This window comes from Antedon mediterranea, chromosome 11 (genome assembly GCF_964355755.1).
Source record: "Antedon mediterranea chromosome 11, ecAntMedi1.1, whole genome shotgun sequence".
Taxonomy (NCBI): domain Eukaryota; kingdom Metazoa; phylum Echinodermata; class Crinoidea; order Comatulida; family Antedonidae; genus Antedon; species Antedon mediterranea.
This window is the reverse complement of record NC_092680.1, coordinates 14,818,067-14,839,555: the sequence shown is the minus strand read 5'-3', so window position 1 is coordinate 14,839,555 and position 21,489 is coordinate 14,818,067. Positions and strand designations below refer to the sequence as shown.

Sequence of the window (21,489 nt, the reverse complement as noted above, 5' to 3'; positions counted from 1 at the left end):
CAGCATGCAGATGTGATTGTGAAAGATTTGACAGAATTCAAGTTGTTAATTCTATTAAAGTTTAAAATTGTTAAAATGTTTTTAAAATTTAATCAGTGTTACGAGCAATAAAATAATGTATTTGTTATCAAATGTGAAGATGTTGATTTTATAATTCATGTAAATTGTAATCAAACTGATGTTTATAATAACTTGTTCAGCATTACTGTGTTTATCTTTGGATACCTTGTTGACAGATATATGGATACAATAAATTAATCTTTGAAATTTTAGTAGTTTTTGTGATTTTTATTTAACACATTCAGCATGTTCATACATGTATACATTATTGTGATTCTAATTTTTAATCAAATTTAACTAGGTTAATAATGTACTTCTGAAGGCTCCACCTTTTCTGTTTTTCTTATTTCCATTCATCACACATTCATAAACATACATAAATAAGCATAGTATACAGTTGGGGTAATTAAGCTTAAGCTGATTATGTTATTTTAGGTTCATATAAAATGACTGGCTTGATCATGATCAGTGGAAGCATCAACGGAATGTGATTTCCAGACCAGTGAAAAGTGATAAAATACTTTAGCCTAGGCCTAGTTAATCATTGCTGGACACCATTGGAAATAAGTCAGCCTCTTATGATTATACTTATCCCGGTATTCCTTTTAAAACATTGTTTTAGAAGGATATTACGAAGTCAAGTGATAATACTCTTGAGCTGAATGCGGTAATTCAAATCTAAAGAATTTCAATTGTCACTTTGGGCGCTTCATATACGTATGTATAATGTATTGCACCACCACTCTTTTGTTATCGAAGTCCATCATCCAGGGTAGTACTAGTGGTATTTTATCTGGTAGATTGCACAACAACGGGAAACAAAACAAGAGAGTATAAATTACCGTACTTTGTTGGTTGCAGACACACACATCGGGATAGACCATCTGGATCTCTGGTTCTTCAATACAAGTCGTTTCTTTTGGTAAGTGCAGAACGTGTCGTAAAGTCCAAATTATCTTCTCTTGGTTGGTTGGGGATTTACCCTCTGTGGTGGATTGAGGGCTAGTTATCGGACACAACACAGGCCGCGTAGATAGGCTAGCAAGTCCTAGGCCTAGCCTAGTAGGCCTAGAAATAGTATGCCTATCTAGGCCTAGGGCATAAACCTAGGCTATAGCCTTCTTACATTGGCCTATATAGACTTTGTTTAGGCCTAGCATGAGTTTTCCTGAGCTGACCCGTGTGCACCCGTGCTGTTGGATGTTTTTTTAAAGACAATGACGTTTCATTGACATTGTTAAAAATAATAAAAATTTTGATTCTCATAAGTATTAATATTAGATATATTAATTATTATGTTTGTTGATTTTCTTTAGGGTGAACACAATTTTCACTCAACAACCAAGTTTCCTAACTCTTCATCTTAACCATAATATTATGCTATCAGGGAACCAACAGAAAAATCAAGACCAGAGAAACGAAGCAAGTAATATACCTGCCCAGTCAAAACAGCCTTCATCCACTAGACCTACTAGCAGTATTTCTCTTGAAGTTGATACAAAAATATCAAAGAAACCATGCACATTCTTTAGAAGAACAGGGAAGTGCAAGTTTGGTGAGGATTGTCGATTTGCTCACGCTCAAAAGGAAGTTGAGAATGTGCCAATAGACAGCCCAAAGCAGAATATCAACAACATTCCTGAGGAAGAGCAGGATCCAAAAAATAATGAAAAACAAAAACAGAAGAAGGGGAATTGTTATGAATTCAAGAAAACTGGCCGTTGTCGGTTTGGAGATCACTGCCGGTTTTTGCACGGAAAATTTTATGAGAAAAAAAAGAAGCAAGAACAGTCTGGGGCAGATTCAGAAAAGAAGAAAGTTTCTTATGAAGAGGTCAAAGGGTACCATGGACTTGAAGAGCAGAACAAGGCGGAAGAGGACAGCCATGCAGAGCCTTCCGGTAAAAAGATGAAGCAACGCAGGAAACTCTGCCGTTTTTACAAAGAAGGCACTTGCAACATGGCTGACAGATGTCGATTTTTTCATCCACAAGATCCAACTGATATTGATGATAAAGACATCAAGGAACATGCTTCATCTGGCGCAGTCAAGACTGAAAAACGGGAAGTCACCAAAAGGCCACAGTCTTCTCTTAACATCACTGAGGCAACCCCTGAAAGTTTACAGAAACTCAGAAATGTTGAAATTAATCAATTAAAAGTGATATTTCAAGAAGGTGAGAAGTTAACAATAGTTGAAGATGAAGGGAAACCAGTTACTTACAGAATCATAACATCACCTACAGATCCTGAATGGGTGAGAAGACATCTTATTGTTATTAGTGTGTGTGTGTCGCAGATTTAAATGTTGACAAATTTTTTTATGATTTAATAATTAGACTATGGTAATTTAAATTATTTTTATGATTATTATTATTATTATACTATTATTATGCAGAGGTCAGTCAAAGTTAAATCTAATACTCTTTTACAGATCTGCATAAATTGTTACAACTTGTAACCAGGTTTCATCTCCCGATTTGTTAACACGTTTTTACATACGCATACACAAACTTTGAGAAATCTATTTGAAAAGATATAGTTCCTCGTTATTTACTTACTATGATTGGACACTTTAATACCAGGGCAATACATGCATGCACAAACATCTTTGGACATCTCTCAGGCCTTCTCTCATAAGTGAGATTTTCTACAAAATTGCCTAGCATGTGATAGGCATGGGTTCAAGCCTATCTGTACCATACTGATTGCATCCTTAAGCAAGATGCTTTACTCTCATTGTCTCGTCCTAATGGGATGTAAAGCACATCTAGTGCACGTTAAAGAGCTTGGTACACTATTTCAAAAAGAGTAGTTAAGCTTGAGGACGAATAATTACATTTAACATTACAACTTAAAAGTTATTACTTTTTGTGTGAAAACGGTATAATGTTTATTTTATTAATTGTATTTAGTTCATCTTTTCATAAGATTTAAATTTATTCTTGTGTTATTTTCAGCCATTTGATATCACAGATTTTATTTTTGATGTGGTCTTTCCTGAAGATTATCCAAGAGAACCATTCAGTTTACACGTATCTGAAGAACAAGTTTTGCCAGATGTAATTGAAAGGTAAGTGGAGAAGTCATTGTCTGCAAATTATTTCAGACCTGCCATGTGATAATAATTCAAAAATAAACCAAGGTTAGTTTATATTATAAACTATCCTGGGTGTGTTTTTAATATTGAAGTGTTCCACACCACCAAAATTCAGCAATCATTCATCTTCTAAATAATCAATTGTAAGCAACGATGTATTGACACAAGTGTCATACTTCGTAATCGCAAGAGGAAACTGACATTAATGCAACAACCTTATACAGTGAATACAGGAAATCAGATCAGTTTGATTTCACAAAAGAATTTGCAAGAACAACATAATGCAGCGCATAGTTAAGTGCACTGGGTTTAAGTGCACTGGGTTGAACCGAGTCAAGGTACAGTAAACTCTCCAAATACCAGACTCTCTGAAAATAGGAAACTTTCCCAAAACCAGACTTTTCTTGAGGCCCAAAACGTCCCAAATTTGTTTTTACCACTAAAAACACTTTCCAGAAAACCAGACATATTCAGCCAGCCCAAAGGTGTTCAATATTGGGAGAGTTGACTGTATACGCCGCCAGGTTTGAATGCACACAATTGTTGCGGCGGTTACATTATGTTTTGTCAATAGTCAATTTGACAGTTTTTTGCATTAAGTTACAGTTTTTTCAGTTATCCAATTTTTAGTCAAAGTGAATAGCTATTATGTGACATTAAAATGGAAAAGATTTTTATACAATTATTTTTTATTATCATTTTTCAGGGGTACAATATATTTTAAACATTTGAAAACAAGTCTGATTCTTTAACTAGAAGCTTTATTTTTTTCTATGTAATAGGCACATTAATGAAGCAGCACAAAATTGGGTGTTGGCCAAACATCAAACTAATCTAGTTGGAGGGAAGATTGAATTGATCTTCAGGCCTTTTCTAAGGTGGCTAGATAGGAGTCTTGAAAATCTTTTCACGGAGGGTGCTAGGAAGGTAATTATCTCATTGTGTTCTCAAAGCTTGGTTCCTACTGGATACAACACAGACCGTAAGCTCAATGTAATTAATCAGGACATGATAGAGCATTAACTGTCTCTTGTCGTTGGTCAACTCACTTGCTTACGTTCTTATTACGTTTTACTGGGAACCAAACACTTTAGTATAACTTGCGTTTAACAGACAACTCAATTCTGTAATCAAAGCACATAAAATTACATTTTTCATTTACAGAGGTTGATGTGCTCTTAAGCTGATTTTCCACTAGACGAATTTGTTCGCGCGAATCGAAAGCGTCATGCTCTGCGCATGCGTATTCGAGTTTCTGTCTGTCATACTCCCTTCTGCGACGAATTCTAGTTCCTTGATTTTTTGCTGCAGCGAAATTTACTAGTTCAAAAAGTAGAAACAATTCTACTTTTTGCGAAGCGAAATATTGCGCAACCAATCAGAGCTCAGGAAATGAGCTATGACGCTTTCATGAGCACTCATGCGAATCGAAATGCTCAGCAACCACGCGAGGAACATGAACGTCGCAGCTATTCGCTCATGTAGTGGAAAGAGAGTAGGCAATTTTTTTCTCTTCGAAACGTTTGATTCGCGCGAACAAATTCGCCTAGTGGAAAATCGGCTTTAGCTGCCACATTTTATACTTTAAGCTATAAGTATAAATGTTTTCTAGATTGAGAATGTAATTTATAAAGTCTGTCAATCTTTTTTAACTCTGCTCATGAATTGTTTTCTTACAGTACAAACGTTGTTTAGATGCTAAAGCAGCTGGGTTTGAATTTATTCCACATAAAGAGAAAGTAGAAACTACTGAAGAATCTAGTTCAGTATTGAACGAAGTAAAAGAGGACAAGAAAGAAGAGACAGTGGATGAGGAAGACAAGAATGATGAAGATGATATTGAAGAAAATGATAGTGAGGAGGGAGAGACTGAAGAAGAGGAAAGCGATGAAAGTGAGGAGGAAGAGGAGCGTAACACGGTAAAGTACCGCCAACGAAGTATCGAACAAAATCAAAATATTGACCCACAACGCAAAGGTACTGAACTACGTTTTAAAGGGCTTGAAATAGGCGATGGATATGGAACACTTTCTGTTAAGACGTTGTCACTTATCATCCAATGCGAGCGATGTAAACACAGAACCGACATAAGTACTCCAGGAGGCAGAGCTAATCAGATATTCTGTCCTCGATGTCAGCATCAGTTCTTGTTGACCTATCGACCAGCGATCATGCATCAGTTCTCCGCAATCCTTGGTTACCTTGATCTAAATGGATGTGTACCTTTTGATGTATTAGTCATGGATTGTGAATTTGAAGCAAGCTGTTTAAGTTGTAATAATCAAAAACAAATAAAGGTTAGCTTTTTCTACCAATTAATTAATATTATTAAACAAAGTATTTCATTTCACCACATAGTCCTTGCCAAAATAAAGAAATTTCTCAACATAAGAAAGACTTTTAAAAACCTTTGAACAAGTTCATTATTTTTTAAATTTCAACACAAAAAAATACAGACTGGAATCTCCATGAAGTCCAAAATGGCTTGTTATATACGTATAACATAACACATATACAATGTAATGAAAAGAAATCATCCATAACAAATTTGATTTTTAATTATTATATTTTTAGGGTGTTCAATATGGGCAGACTTTAAGTAATTGGTGTCCGCAGTGTCACAACAAACAAAATCTCCGAGTGGACTCAACAAGGATTCAAAGACTCTTTGCATCAGATCCAATTGGTAAGCAACTCGGCATAAGCCATAAATAACATGAACTCCAGTGGTCTTATTTGAGGGGTTTGGGGGTTTCACAAGCAGAAAGCAGATGACTATTTTCACTCACATATTTCTATTTCAGTTTCTTATTGTATATTACAATCTATATCTAAATCAATATCTTATTTATTGTTTAATTATTAAATTTTTGTATAATTTATAGTTCAGTATAAATAAATGTATAAATTATTTACAGCAACTGAGAACTTGCACACAGTAAAAGTACAGAGTGTGGTCAAAGCCCACAAAGACCCAGCAATTCAAGAGGGTAAACCCCTCCCATCAAATGGTACATGCCAACATTATAAGAAAAGTTTCAGGTGGTTAAGGTAAAATACTTTGTTGCTAATATTATTCCAGTGGTTTAGTCATACCGGTTTTCGATGCATCAAATCTGAAAAAATCCTTAAAATGCTCTATTGTAATCTTTTTCTTTTGAAGATTTCGAAACAAAATTTAATTGAACATAATATGATTGCAATAAAATAAATATTGTCTACTAATTACAGTATGTGTTATCTAAAAATAGGGTAGTTAGCTTATGACTCAGGGTTGTCATATGCTGACAGCATGGAGGTCCTAAGCTCATAAAGAACTATGTCTTACAATTCAGTTGGTTTAAAATCAATTAGGTATTATTGTTGTAGTGCTTTTGGTTTCGCTATAGGTTCCCATGTTGTGGAAAATGCTACCCGTGTGACTGTTGCCACGATGATGATTCTGACCATATATTTACGTATGCAAACCGAATGCTTTGTGGATTCTGTGCAAAAGAACAGGTAATTTCTTTCAGTTTTTAAAGTGTAGTGAACTTTTTGTAGAAATAATGCATATATATTACTTTAGAAACATTAAACCAGGTCATTTCTTGTCTTAAATGTACGTTTTATAGTAATTTATGATAAAAAGAGAGAAATAATGCACTACCTAAGTCGCTTGCGGTGAATATCTAGGCTTAGTTTTGTAGGCCTAGCTGGTAAACAGCAGTAAAGAACGAGCATTGTACGCTTAGCTATAGGCCTAACTAGTTGATGCATTAATTGACTGGTATTTTGACTGATTGATCGAAACGAAAATACCATTCCAAGCACAATGCATGTTGGGATTTATAGTAGGCCACTTAAATTATTATAATCAACTTATTTTTCCACATTTTTAGCTTTTTAAAGATGAAAAAAAGTTATCAAAATGGGACTATAGTATTTATTATTACATTATGTAAGGAATGGGACTTCAATAAGCATAAAGGAACACAATTGTTCAGTCAGTCTAACAATTCCTTGGTCATGTTATGATCTGATGTCTCTGTTTTTTATGTTAGGGTTTTTTATAACCAGTCTTGTCTCTGTTCATGCCACTTGTTGATTTCTTTGGATTTATTATTCTGCTGTCTGTCAATTGTTTAGGCTGGCCCAACTCAAGATTGTTGTCTTCTCAGGCATCTGCCTACTTCCTTTAATTTATTCCTCTTTACTTCCACAGTCATTTTTTTGGTTATTTAATTTCTTCCATTATTTTCATTTATAAACATTATTTTTTAATCAAATGTTGATTTATTCATTCATATATTTAGTCACATTCACAATAAATTAGCCTTCCAAGTTCCTTATATTTCCGGCAGTGACAGGCTCCATATTCATCACCAGAATTTAACACATTCAGAAATATGCAGCGCTAATCAAATTAGCGCATATTAAATTAGAGTAACACCAATAAAAGATTTTTTCAAAACCTTAGAATGGCAGTTTCTTCTTTCTTACAGACATTTTCACCTGATCAGCCTTGTATTGCATGCCGGATGAACCTGACTAAAGGTTGGAGTAGTCATTGGGAAGGAGGCCTAGGCTGCAGAAATAAAACAAAGATGAATAAGTAAGACAAAAGAAAAGAAAATAAATAACTAATTTTTAAGGATTCAATAAACCAACAAAATAGTATGAATATTTTATCAGATTTCTTTTCTAAAACTGGAAAATGTAATTTGTTGAACCAAAATACGAACAGGAGTATAAATACCTAGTGACGTTTCGTTGACATGCGGTCAACTTTCTCAAACTACTGTTTGGATTGGTCTGTAATATTTTAGAGATGCTGTGTGTCACGAACTCTTCTTACGTATGTTTCCGAGCGGTTGAAAATACATGGTTTTTTAAATCTAAAAATACTCTTATTCTAGAATGTTCATGTAGACACTATGCTACTGTATTTGTTAGGAATGGTAATTTATTACACTGTGTAGCACCAGTTGTCTTGTTGTTGATGATCGAGTGCTTCAAATTTCTTCAGTAGACTATCGTAAACATGCAGAAGATATATCTTCCAATCTCTATTGATGCGGTTTCCTTTTCCTTATGATCATCCTTCTTTCATCTTTCTTCTATCTGTCTCTGATTCCTTTTCAATTTCCTTTGTAGTATGATGTATATATTATATTGTATTTTTCAGAGGAGATAAGCAGAAATATAGCGGGAAGAATAAAACAGTATCTAAGAAAAAGAAAGAAAAGAAGGAAGGACAGCAGTTGAAAAAATCAAAGTCAAAATAACAAAAATCTTAAAAGTGTAACCAAGAAGAACAATTATTGATTAAATGAAGGAAGATATAATAGTTAATCTTAAAAGAATAAAGTGATCCTATATTAAAGATAAAGTGATACAATATCACAGATTAAGTGATCCAATATTAAAGGTAAAGTGATCCAATATTACAGATAAAGTGATCCAATATTAAAGGTAAAGTGATCCAATATTAAAGATAAAGTGATACAATATTACAGATTAAGTGATACAATATTACAGATTAAGTGATCTAATATTACAGATAAAGTGATACAATATTACAGATAAAGTGATCTAATATTACAGATAAAGTGATACAATATTACAGATAAAGTGATCTAATATTACAGATAAAGTGATACAATATTACAGATAGAGTGATACAATATTAAATATAAAGTGATACAATATAACAGATAAAGTGATACAATATTACAGATAAAGTGATACAATATTACAGATAAAGTGATACAATATTAAATATAAAGTGATACAATATAACAGATAAAGTGATACAATATTACAATATTACAGATAAAGTGATACAATATTACAGATAAAGTGATACAATATTAAAGATAAAGTAATCCTATATTAAAGATTAAAATAGTTTGTTAATCCTATATAAAGTTTACATCAAGATGATATTTGTAACTACTGTGGAGAAGTTTTTGCGTCAAGGAGCTCAGTAATTGGTTAGTGGAAATTTCATGTTGATACTGTCTTGCTAGCGCGTGTAGCAATGACCAAACTAAACTCGATGTGGCTTCGAAAAGATAAAATCAAATTAAAAATACGTATCAAGCTGTACAACTCACTAGTTAAAAGTATATATTACTCTACAACTCTGAAACATGGGGACTCGCAAAAGAAGAAGCACATAAACTCGACACATTTTACAGAAAGCAACTTCGCAAAATCATAGGTATCAGGTTCCCAGACAGGATATCAAACATGAATTTATACAGAAGGACAGGAACAATACCGATTTCATTAGAAATAGTCGACGCAAGATGGAGACTATTAGGTCACATACTTAGACAAGACCCATGTACACCAGTCAACACAGCAATAAGCTATTATTTCAGCAACACTACCAATATAAAATTTCGAGGAAGACCGAGAACCACCCTACCAATAACTCTCAGCAACGACCTACTCACCCTTTATAAGCAACGACCTACTCACCCTTTATAAGCACAAACACAAACATCAAGTATCCCGGACAATTGAAAACCAAGAAAGACATGAAACAACTTAAAGAACTAGCCAATGAAAGATCAGACTGGAAGAAACTGGTAATTAAAAGAGATTTACGGAGCAGCCCAAGCGGAAATGTCGGCAGACTTTTCAGTGGAAAGGCAGTAATAATAATAATATATATACTGTCTTGCACATAAAAGGGAGTAAGAAAATAATGCGATAATAATAAATTTATAACAAAATATATCCTAGTCAACTTTTTGTTTTCACATGAATAACCGTTTATTTTGTCTTTTTAAGCAAACTGCAAAATGGTCTAATAAAAGTCTGATATTATTAATCTTCATTTTTTATGTTTTTGGAGGGACAATACCTCTTTAAACACAAATTATTCATTATAAATTTCGCTTAAAATGACAAAAATCAATGTTAACTTTAACCAAAAAAGCAAAATAATGTTTTCGATTCGTTGTGTGACAATAAATGTTTCAAAGGACAATTTCTTTAAAAGTGAGAGGCAATCACCCTACTGCCCTCTATGGGCTAAACATAAAATATAAGAAGAATCCAAATCCAACCACCATTTCTCCATGGTGGTATGAGTATGCCACCACCACATGTCAAATGTGGCATCAAAGAATGGTGTTTTTTGTGTCTTAGTGTACACTTTCACTATCTATCTTTGCTGACATGCAGGCTGATCCATCTTTGGGAAGGAGCCCGAAACGAATGGTGCACAGTAGTACGAGCTTATAGACACATTCCAAACGCTTCTACTACTAACAAAACTCTACACAGAGCAGAGGTAAACCTGATGTATATGGTGTTTATTACAAATTGTCTTCTCGTGTGTGACGATACCTAAAAGTTAAAATAAGGAACGCTATACAATCTTTAAACTTGTTTAGTTGAGGAAATTCATGACCTGTTTTTTTTTTATTAGGCCTAGGCCTCTAGGCCTAGATGCTATTATTTCCCTATACTGTTTTTTTAAATAACAAGCTTTCGATCCAGTAACTAAATTCAATAGTAAGCACATGCTAACATGTTTTAATGTTAATTATTTGGATATGTAATTAATATTTGGATGTTTAATTGCTCGTTTTATTTAATTTCTTTTATGTAAAAAAACTGCCAAACAGTTCCAAAATTGACTGTCCACAATATCATTTTGCATCAACTGAGAATGAGATGCTTTTATTGAAAATTAAGAAAATAACTGATTTTAACTTGTTTCTGGTGGAAGAGGAAATGAGTATTTTAAAGTTAACCCACAATGCATTTGGCCAATGATGCATTCTGGCCCATGATGCATTTTGGCCCATGATGCATTTTGGCCCATGATTCTGCTTTTGGTCACAAATTTAGGTCCGGCCAGACCGATTTTGGCCCTGGACCATATTTGTCGTGACAGGCCCATGATACATTTTGGCCCATGATACATTGGGAATCCGATACTTTTATTTATTTATTTATTTATTCGACTTCTCACTAACTCAGTTAGTTTTAGTGAGAAGTCGAATAAATAGGTGGTAAACACCTCTAAAACGGCCCAGTCCCAATTTGCACAGTGGCTGTGTGTGACAGTGGCTGTGTTTGTGTGGACTAGTACACCGGGGTAAACCCCTACTCGTCTCGAAAGATGTACTAGGTTCTTTAACCCATTGACCCCTAAGTTTATTTTGCTCCCCTGGGACCCAAAAAGCATATGTCATATAATTAACCCTAACTTTTTTTCTAAACACAGACATTAAAAAAATTAAAAAACAAAAATAATGCAAAGAGGACATTTTATTTCCAAATATGTTATCAAATTTGTGTTACAACTTATTTTGGCGGAGTATGGATTATGCAAATTTTAGAAATATTTTAGGAAAATTATTAAAAATTTGTAATTTATCTTTGACTACCAAATGCACAAAAATTAATAAATATTTCATAATAAAACTCATCTCTTCATCAGAACCTATTTCTTCTCTTCAAAATAAGACCAAACTTGACCATTATGAATGACCGGTTTCGAAATTATGAAGAAATTAGTAGACTGACTCATCCGACGATGACCATATGGGGCCTAGGCCTATCGGGAGCCGCCCCGAGAGCGTCGTCGCCGCTGTTTGTTCACCGGGAATGTTAAAAAAAACATCCCGAAAGCGACTTGGAATTCGCAATTCTCACGCGCACCGGCATCCCTCGGGAGCTTAGTCCGCTGTTTTAGACGTGTAGCTTGCAGAAAATTTGACGAAAATGCGTCGAAAACTTATGAAATTAAAACAAGTTTGGTATCAAAATGTTTGTCAAAAGTTATGCTTCAATAAACTGACCTTTGCACAGAGTTTGAACAAATATTTCATGCCCATAATGCATCTGACATGTTAGGGTTCATATTACAATCAAAGGTAAACAATATGGCGCGGCCCTCGTGTGGACATCTTCACGACTTTTCTCCGGTAGAAAAATCACATTTTTACATGGAAATATGACGATTTAGACACTGTAACTGATACATAATCTTAATTTATTATACATTTATTGTATACAATTACAAGCTTCAAAATAGTGATTATTAGAAATAAAGATGGATTTTAGACGATTTTACGTTGTATGTTTAGGCCTAGATTCATTCAACGAGCCTGTCGCGTTTCGAACAGCGTGCTTCGAAAAACGGTTATATTTTCGAATTTTATTTTCAAACTAACTTCAACAATTGTTTTTATATATTTAGAAGCATATTTTTTAAAAAAAAGTTGTGAGTATTTTGTATAATTTGTTGTTACGATTCATGCACAGCAAACTGCGCATGTAAATTCGATTTACTTTTTTTTTGTTAATTTGTTTACAATGACCTTGACTTTTAACCTTTTGAGCGCTTTAAGCGCTTATCGTGGTGAATCGGTTAAAGTGCGCATGAGCTATGTGTACACTGGACCTACGGTTTATAGTCCTTATGCGAGAAGACTCGTTCTACCACCAGAACCATGGAGCGAGTGAGCCTCGAACCCTTGCCGATACATTTATGCCCTGCAACTTTCCGGCCCAATTGTTCCTGGGTCGAAACATCCCCGATACCATTATGTGTTGGTACATAACCTTTTTTTGTGGTTATATTTTTGTAGGTCAGCCTATATTAGGGTAACCTGTTGATTTGTATGTCACTTGCTGATGATAGGGATACTTTATCAAGTTTGCAATCAACAACAATAGTCTAATGGTATGTAAACCCTATTGTTATGTGATTAATAGAGTTCAATGCAGATATCAAGTTTGCTGACAGAAGTGCTTCAACAGTGGTATGTACAGCTACGCTCGCGCTAAGGTCAAATTTTCGTTCGCCAGAATGGCGAAAGGTTTTGAAAAACATTAGCCAAAATGAAAATCCTTTAGCCAAATTTAAAAAACCATAAAAATTTGCAAAAATGTTTATTAAATAAATAATGCATGTATTTGTTTGTTATTTTACTTCTTTTACATTTATATTATTATTAGGTATCCCAATAAAGCTGATTTTCGTTACTGCGATTTTAACACGTTCGTGAAATTTCAAAAAGTGACGTGTCTTTGAAGTTAAAAATATACTATTTCTTATGTACCCATGAGAATAAAAATTATATGCCTGGAAAGATCTTGTTTAAGGGATTGTTTTTATATATTTTTAATCTATGTTTATTAAATATTTTAATAGAAAACGCGAGTTAAAAATGAGGTACAAAAGCCGGCGAGCCGAAATCCGCGCGCTAAAAATAACTTTGGAAAACACCTACCCATTTTCGCACCCGATCGCACGAGGTCCATAATAAGTGGTGGCGTAATTTTTGTTGCATGTTATCAGGCTTTAAATACTCTTTATTTTGATATGTAAATCGGTTATTATTATTATGTACATCCGCCTCATATGTCAATTTTAACGATAAAAATTGAATTTTTGAGTCTTTCTCATTATCAAAATCTGGCTAATTTAGTAGTGAATTAAAGCTAATTTATATTTCTGTTTGATAAAACCACATCGTTTTATTTGACTTTGCGTGGACCTCGTGCGAAGAAGCCAACAAAACCAACCACTGAAAAAAATAATCCCTACCATAAATATCAGTGTTTACCATTTTCCTTACGGGGGATTCAGTTCTCCGCTTATTACTAAATTACCGTCGCCCAGGCAATGTGCATGGTATGCATGTATTAGCGCGTTAATTAATGATTGGATAACCCCCGCAGTGGACTGTTCCATTTTCTGAACTAGTCTTCGCCGCACACGAGGCATGTCGAAAAATGTCGCCTCTCATCATGGAATATTTGCTTCGAAACGTCAATTTTACCGATTTGTTAAATTATTTAATAAGTGGAATATTTATCAATCTATTATATAAAACAAGTACGTTAGGAAGAAATGTACCGCAGAAATTTAAGAAGCTTTGAATTTGCTATGCAGCGGCCGTAACCCATTCTATGTAGGCGGCCGAAACGCGCTTTGGCCAGGGTTCCCGTTGTACTTGTAGTATACGCTGTTTCTTAGCTATTCAATTTAAAGCGCAACTTTCGGTTAGAATAATCGAAAGGGAAATAAAATTAAACATGTTAACATTATACTATTGAGGTAATTACTTTGTTAAATTTAAAATTCCCCTTTTTAAATAACAGAACAGCCTCGTTTACGGAAGTATTCGTCCACATGTTGCTGTTTACATTTTCTTCTCGAAGTTCATTTTCTACGTCGAAGAATAGGGACTTCCCCTTTTAGTTTTATTCGCTCATCATCACGTCGACGACGGCCGGCCACGAACCAATCACATTAACCGTGTGTCATTAAAACGTCATCGAGGCACGCTCTGAGCATGTTTAAACAGAACTAAAAAAAAATGAATAAGGCGATCGTGACGTCGTCACATAAAATGCTGTGGTGGTAAAAAGTGTACCCGAGTCAGAAAGTACCGAAGTGTGGCGAATTGTCGCTCCCATAAGAAGTCACGCCGATCAGGCTAGGCCTAGGCTTGGAAATGTGTTTTCGCCAATTTGGCGAACGAGGCAATAATTATTTTCGCCAAATGGAGACTCCAGTCGCCATTGGCGAATTGGCGAGCGGTTAGCGCGAGCCTAGTACAGTATATTATTATGTAAACCGTATCGTATGTGATAATGGAGTTTGATGAATACATTAAAAACCCTCAATTACGAACCCAAATTTAAGGAATTCTCAATTTTACAAAAGCTAATTTATAAAGTCGTCATGGAATATGTACGTAAATATATTCATAATACCATAGTCAGTAGAAAGTAAATGGTCTGAAAACACTGTAAAGATCAAATGCGGTCTCGCGCAATGTTGAATCCTTGCGCTATGCTGTTAAATGAAGCGTGACCGTGCACACTGCAATTTTTTGTAATTATAAAGATGGCTTTTTCAAGGAGTGACGAAGAATTGATTTTAAACCTTTTATAAAGCGAATTTTTAGAGGCCAAACTCTACTGTATCACATCCAATACATATTAACAAGCATGTGAACAGGTATGTATTAGTTATGTATACATTATATTTATATTTATTAATTTTTGTTAAAATTAGTGGCCTAGCCTAAGGTAGTAGTAGGACTAGGCTAGGGTAATTACAATATAGTATATATTATCAATTGACTGTTGAAATAATCATAATGCTAGTACTTAGTTTCTTATAATTATTGTCCAAAATTTATGTCCAAAGTTGCAATTCATACTGCAATTTACTGTCAAATCTAAATGCATTTTGTATGCATTTTCAAATGTTAACGCTTTTTTTTAGCAATTTGATCATTGTTTACACTGTGCCATCTTGTTTCGTTCTTTCTTCTTTTTCTTCCTTGGGTATTTCCATTTAATTGCAGAATGGAGCATTGAATTCTCAGTTTATTTTCCTTTAATTAAAAATCGCGAATATCTGGGTTATCACGCCACCTTTCAAGCCTTCTTTGTCGTCCAAAATACTCTTCAACAGAATCTTGCCATAATTTGTTTGACAAAACAATGGCTCCATTCTCAAGCAAAAGAAACTGCACCAAACGGATTAAAGAGCTTATTTTGAGTCCCTCATGTGTCTGCCAAGGAATGAACATTTCTACTTGTTTTTAACAAATGGGGAGCATCACTAAAGAAAAATATGTTGCGATTTAAAGCGTAGAAATTGTTAACTTTGTACACAACATCTTTCTCATTTCTGCATGCATTTTGAAGAACCGTCTGATTACTAATGCCCTATCCTGTAGTTTCAGCTACAGCAAGTCCACACGAAGTCTCTAAAATTGAGACTGCCTTCCAAAAGATTGGGAACAATTGAAATGATGTATTTGCTCAATCATTTGCTCCTGTTGCAAAATACCTGATCACAAACTGCAGTTTGGAGCATATGCCCTTTACCATAAAAACAAGCGCATGGGTGGCTATATTTTTTGACTTTAAAGTGTTGCATAGTTTGTAACAGGATCTCCTAATATACCCAATCAATTCACCTGAGTGCTTGTCCCATACCAATCCACTTTCAACCTTCATTTCATCAAACAAAATTGCAACATATCTCTCTAGTGGTATGTAATCTTTCACCATATTTGTCTAAGTTTCAATAATAGCTGGGTTAAAACCAGTTTTAAGTTTAATGGCATTGATGTAATCTTTCAATTGCCGTCGGCTTGGTAATTCAATTGTACCCGTTCCTGTAAAGGTACCTCTGAGTTCAACATATGCATAAGAAGATTTAGATGCAATTGCAAGACACTATCTTATGATCATAGGATGGTATTCATTCTATGAATGGATGAGTAGTTGGTGACAAGAACGCTAGTTGGTCATACCCAGTACCGTTTTGATTTTACGATCTTTCGGGAAACCACCTCACGACGCTGTATTCTTGCTACATTCTGCTTTATTTTGCAATGGTTGCTGCTGCCTGTGTTGTCTCTACTCGCAGGTTGTCCTCCCTCAATACTAGTTCAGCATTAATACCAACAGTTACCGCCTTTTTGTACAACAATTCTCATAATAGGTCGAACGGTATGTTCGCTATAGGAAAAGGGGAAAAAAAGAGCTTAAGACATTCAAATACAAAGTACATCATATCGCTGTCACGAACTTCTAATTCCAAGGTCCATGGTTCAATCCTGACCTAATGCAAATAACTTACGACTCTTTTAATTCCACTCCGAAATCAGTTTATAAGTACAAGGAATAATTATAATAATAATGTGTTCGCTGTTACAGGCGTGTAATATTTAAAAAAAATAAATAAAAATAATACAAAGTTCAATTTCAAGCAAGACATAATAACCAATTATAGACATTTCTTTTTATCATTTCACTTCACTAGCTTATGTCTTTATAAGATATATACTGTAACCTGTACCCTAAGCATCTTCCATTTCAATTTTAAAAAAACATTTCTTTCAGTTATTTTAAAATATTAAACTTGCCTCCACAACAGTGGAAGGAGAGCTTTTCAATTTGAAATTCTCCTCCTCGACTTCAACAGCAGAAATCAAGACATCACATGATTTCAGATTGCTTGAAACACCCACAGCAACCTCACCCCACAACATCACATCAATGCTACAACCTTCGGTGCCCAATTTTAATGTCTGTAACTGCGGCCTCACTGGCCATTTCTTTGAGTTGAGATAATACGTAAGAAAGAACACAGAAGCTTGTATCATATGCAACAATCGACTCGAGATATTTTATTGTGTAAATTCTCAATATAGTGTAACTTCTTAATACTAAGACCTCCGGTCTATACACTGGCATCATCTCAACTAGCCACACTAGCCAGTTAGATTCTATTATACGTTGACGTCGCTGGCATTTATGCAAATTAACCCAGATACAACAATTACGTAATTGTTTGCTAGTTTATGCATACTGCCGTTACAACGTCGGTGTTTCCACCAGTGCACCTACCTACATATATAAAATAACACTATATTTAATATAAACATTTCAACCACACATAAAATATATCATATTTTGGTATAATAACTTATTTTATTTATATTCAGTATGTTTGAGAATGCTTTCTGAAAAAGAGCATTTTTTTTTCTATGTATATAGGCCATAAGCAGTAGCTCAAAAGATGCCTAGAACATGGATTTCGTTCCCACCTCTTGGATCTACATTTTGAAAGTTGATATTGTGAAATGAATATGTTACACATACTATATCAAAAGTTCTCCATGAAATACTTGTACACTTTTGAGCAATGGCCTCTCAAAGGTATCCCACTACTGCAAAAAAGGCACTTTTTGAGGTCTGGAGGTACTTTTATGGGCCAATATCTTTAAAAGTCTTTGTCCAAATGCAATTGTCTTTTCTCTGTGAGTAGTCCAGTATATTGTGAACACTTATCCAAAATTTAAAATTTAAAAAATAAGTATTTTGTATGTGAGGAAAACTGAAAAATTACAATTATTTAGTTGTAATTGCACTTTTCAAGATGTTTAAGACACAATATCTTCGTAACTAATTGACATACCATATTTATATTTTTTTCCCAACTATTTGAGAGGGTTGTTAAACAAGATTCAAAGTTTCAGCTTGTCAGCTTCATGAAGGTTTTATTTATGAAGATGCAAAAACTGAGATTTGGCCAATTTTATAGATGATTTTAATATCTTTTAGTCGTTTTTTGAGCAGTTAGGATACCAAAATCCATAGCTTCTTTAAATTTTATATACTCCAAGTGAATAGTTGGAAGTCTCAGCACCACACTGCATGTGTTTGCTGTTGGACCACACTGCATGTGTTTGCTGTTGGAAATTTGTCATCGCTGTGTGAGAAGTTTATTGTGGGTAATTCCGTAAATGTCGTTACGAGGATGCTGGTGGTTCCGCTGGAAAAAGCCAATACATCAGCTAGAGTAGATTGGGTTGTTCCCTCTGAAAAAAAAAGAAACAGGCGTAGTTAGACACTTTTTATTATGTTATGAAAATCCCATGCAACCAAAGTATTTTTAACTAAAAGATACAATAGACAATAACATAATAGTTCAATTAATACACTAATTGCATTACATACATACACTCAATTTAAAAATTGTTCACACTGTACCTTCAATGTCAAGCAGGTAATCATACCAGAAAGCGGCAGTTACCTCTTCCTTTGCTCTTTTGTTGCTTCCTCTCTCGCTATAAGCAACAAAAAAGAGGTCTCTCAGCGTTTCTGCTGTTATTGCAGGAACTTCACTATTTAGGAAGCATTTCCTGCATGCTACAGGATTTTCTCTGATAATTTGCAGGACACCCAGTGTCTCAAGCCCGGAAAGCATTCTACAAAAAAAAGGATAAATAAGAATTTGCATAGAATTTTAAAATTAATGAATAAAGGACAGTCAGGCCAAGGAAATCTAATTATGGGATGCTGAGCTTGACTTTTCAAGTACACACAATATTTCAGATTTTACATTTATTTTAATTTTTGCCCGTTTGAATTGAAATTATATTTATCGTTTACCTTCATTTCGACGATGTTGACATTGAAATGCATGGTCTATTTCGTGATCACATAAATTTTTCTATTTTGTCTACAGATTGTTTTGATCTCTGCATAACGATTCTAAATAACATCTAACATATACCAATTTCTTACAAATTTACAAACCTTTCAAAGGCTGATCGTGTCCTGTCAAGGACATAGAATCTTACAGCATTGGACACAATTTTGTTTTTTTTATCTAGCGAGTCTATGTGTGTTAACACACCCGCTAAACTCAAAAAATCTTCAGCCTCATCCACTGCTGATTGTAGTGACTCAACGGAAGTAGAAGACTGAATCTAGACAGAAATAAAAATAAAAACATTAATGAATCAAACTGGAATTGAACATTAAGTATATTTGAACTTTGGAAAATGGAAAATCTAAAATGCTCAGTGGCATATTGGATATTAAATAAATTCTATAAATAAGAATGTTGAATAATATCAGAAAAGAGAGCATTCTTTGATTACACATGTTGAAAATCAGCTCCCTGGTTACGCAACTGAATGTGTTGCCTAGCTTGCAATTCCACACTGATGTTTTCTTTCAAGGCTTCAATTAACTTTTCTTTATAACTAAGACTACATTTTGTATCCGTTTATCTACATAACCTGTTTGATATTAAACTAAAACATGTCAATGCATGCAAAATAACTATTTAAAACAATGCACTATACACTACAAAAATACATACCATGCTTTTAAAACACTTCTAATGCGGTTAACAACCTACAGTATCTCCGTCATTTTGATAGTTGACTTTGGCAGGCAATTCAATCTCCAAATCAAAATAAAAACCCTCTGGAATTTTTAAAATTTCACCATCTTCGAGGATTACGTCTACAGGATATCTAAAAATGAAATAATAACAAAACAATGAAACATTAAAAAAATAACATTGCCGGTTCTTTTTATAAACCAACACATTGACCTTCCTTATCTTTCCATGGATGAAACGGAAAACATCTTTCACGAAAAACATTTCTTGCCAGCGAAACTAACAGAAAATCGTATAACAAAAAGCGTTAAATGTTGCAAAAATATTACCCTACATTATTAATTTTGATTAAAAAAAATAATTGAAAAATGTTGTTGAGCGCCTAAAATAAAAGAAAAGAGACATAGTGTTGAAGCAACCACACTGTTAAAATGACCACAAAAATTTCACATTTATTGATGATGCCAGTTAATCTTTTAAAAACATTCTATAGTCCAAATATGTCTATAAATCGATTAAATAAGAAATTACACATGTTTATGTCAATTGCCCTCCAAAAATATGCTCGTCCCGCTATATTGACGTATTTCTGCTGGTTACGTTTCCCTGAAAAGTATTGTTTGTCATCGATCGATCTTACCTTTCCCCCAAAAAAAAGCGCCTATTATTACACGCATCTAAAACCAATCACACAACCTCCCCATTTCCCAAATCCAAACGCCAAAGTTACACAAAATTCCTGCTGGGTAATATAAAATATAGAAGTACACACCCTTCGTTCTCATTGCCAAGCCTGATGACCACCCCTTCTAAAAATTCAGAATCAGAATCAGTCTTAAATTAGACATTGTTTAATAAATACAGCGTACAAATCATATCTAATTCTAATTCTTCTCAAAATACAAAGTAATTCACCATCATTTTTCCAAGTAAATTCATTTTTTTTTCAATATTTATTAATTTCAATAACGCTATTTCCATTCCAGTTACGACATGTTTCATTCTTTCTTAATAACCTTTATTTACTTCACTATCAAAATAAAAATATCTTCGTATTAAATCGCGTGCAATGCGTCTCTACAGCTCACTATGGTTGGTCGGTCGGTAAACAGCCATGTATATGGCCATTGTTAACCGACATATTTATTTATTCAATTTAACTAAAATATATTGGTAATGATTAAATAACATTTGAGTAGGCTATACGCTTAAAAAGTCAAGCCTTCCTACACATCTCAAGCTTAAATTATAACACAAAATATGTTGAGCTTACAATATTCAATATCACTTTACCGATACTAATTATACAACCAACAAACTAATATAAAGAACAACATCGTAGTGCAATTATTTTAGCGCACTCCAACCCGAGACACCTTGCCCAGACGACAATAGACAGAATTAGGCCGAGAGCATGCCTATTTGGTAAATATCAAGCCGCCATAAACCTCAAACTTGGCATGCAAAATAAAAAAACCATCACAACACTTACAGTACTTCTACAACAGTAGATCTTGTGCTTTTAAGTTTATTTGTTTCCTCTACCACTACCGCCGAAACGGTCACTTGTTTCAGTGCTTTCCAGTCAATCAACTGACTTTTATCGCCCCAAAGGACTAAATCAATATTTGATTCCTGTGTGCCTA

The 21,489-nt window shown here is 34.2% G+C and overlaps 1 protein-coding gene across 1 annotated transcript; it reads left to right on the top strand.

The window, feature by feature from the left end:
* The first annotated feature begins 835 nt into the window (after positions 1–835).
* LOC140062857 (uncharacterized) lies at positions 836–9,941 on the top strand. Its single transcript, XM_072109228.1, has 10 exons — positions 836–982; positions 1,377–2,316; positions 3,020–3,132; positions 3,942–4,086; positions 4,839–5,456; positions 5,734–5,845; positions 6,078–6,210; positions 6,549–6,660; positions 7,644–7,753; positions 8,327–9,941. The coding sequence occupies exons 2-10, from the start codon at positions 1,438–1,440 to the stop codon at positions 8,424–8,426; spliced, it is 2,322 nt and encodes a 773-aa protein (XP_071965329.1). The 5' UTR covers positions 836–982; positions 1,377–1,437; the 3' UTR covers positions 8,427–9,941.
* The last annotated feature ends 11,548 nt before the right edge of the window (positions 9,942–21,489 follow it).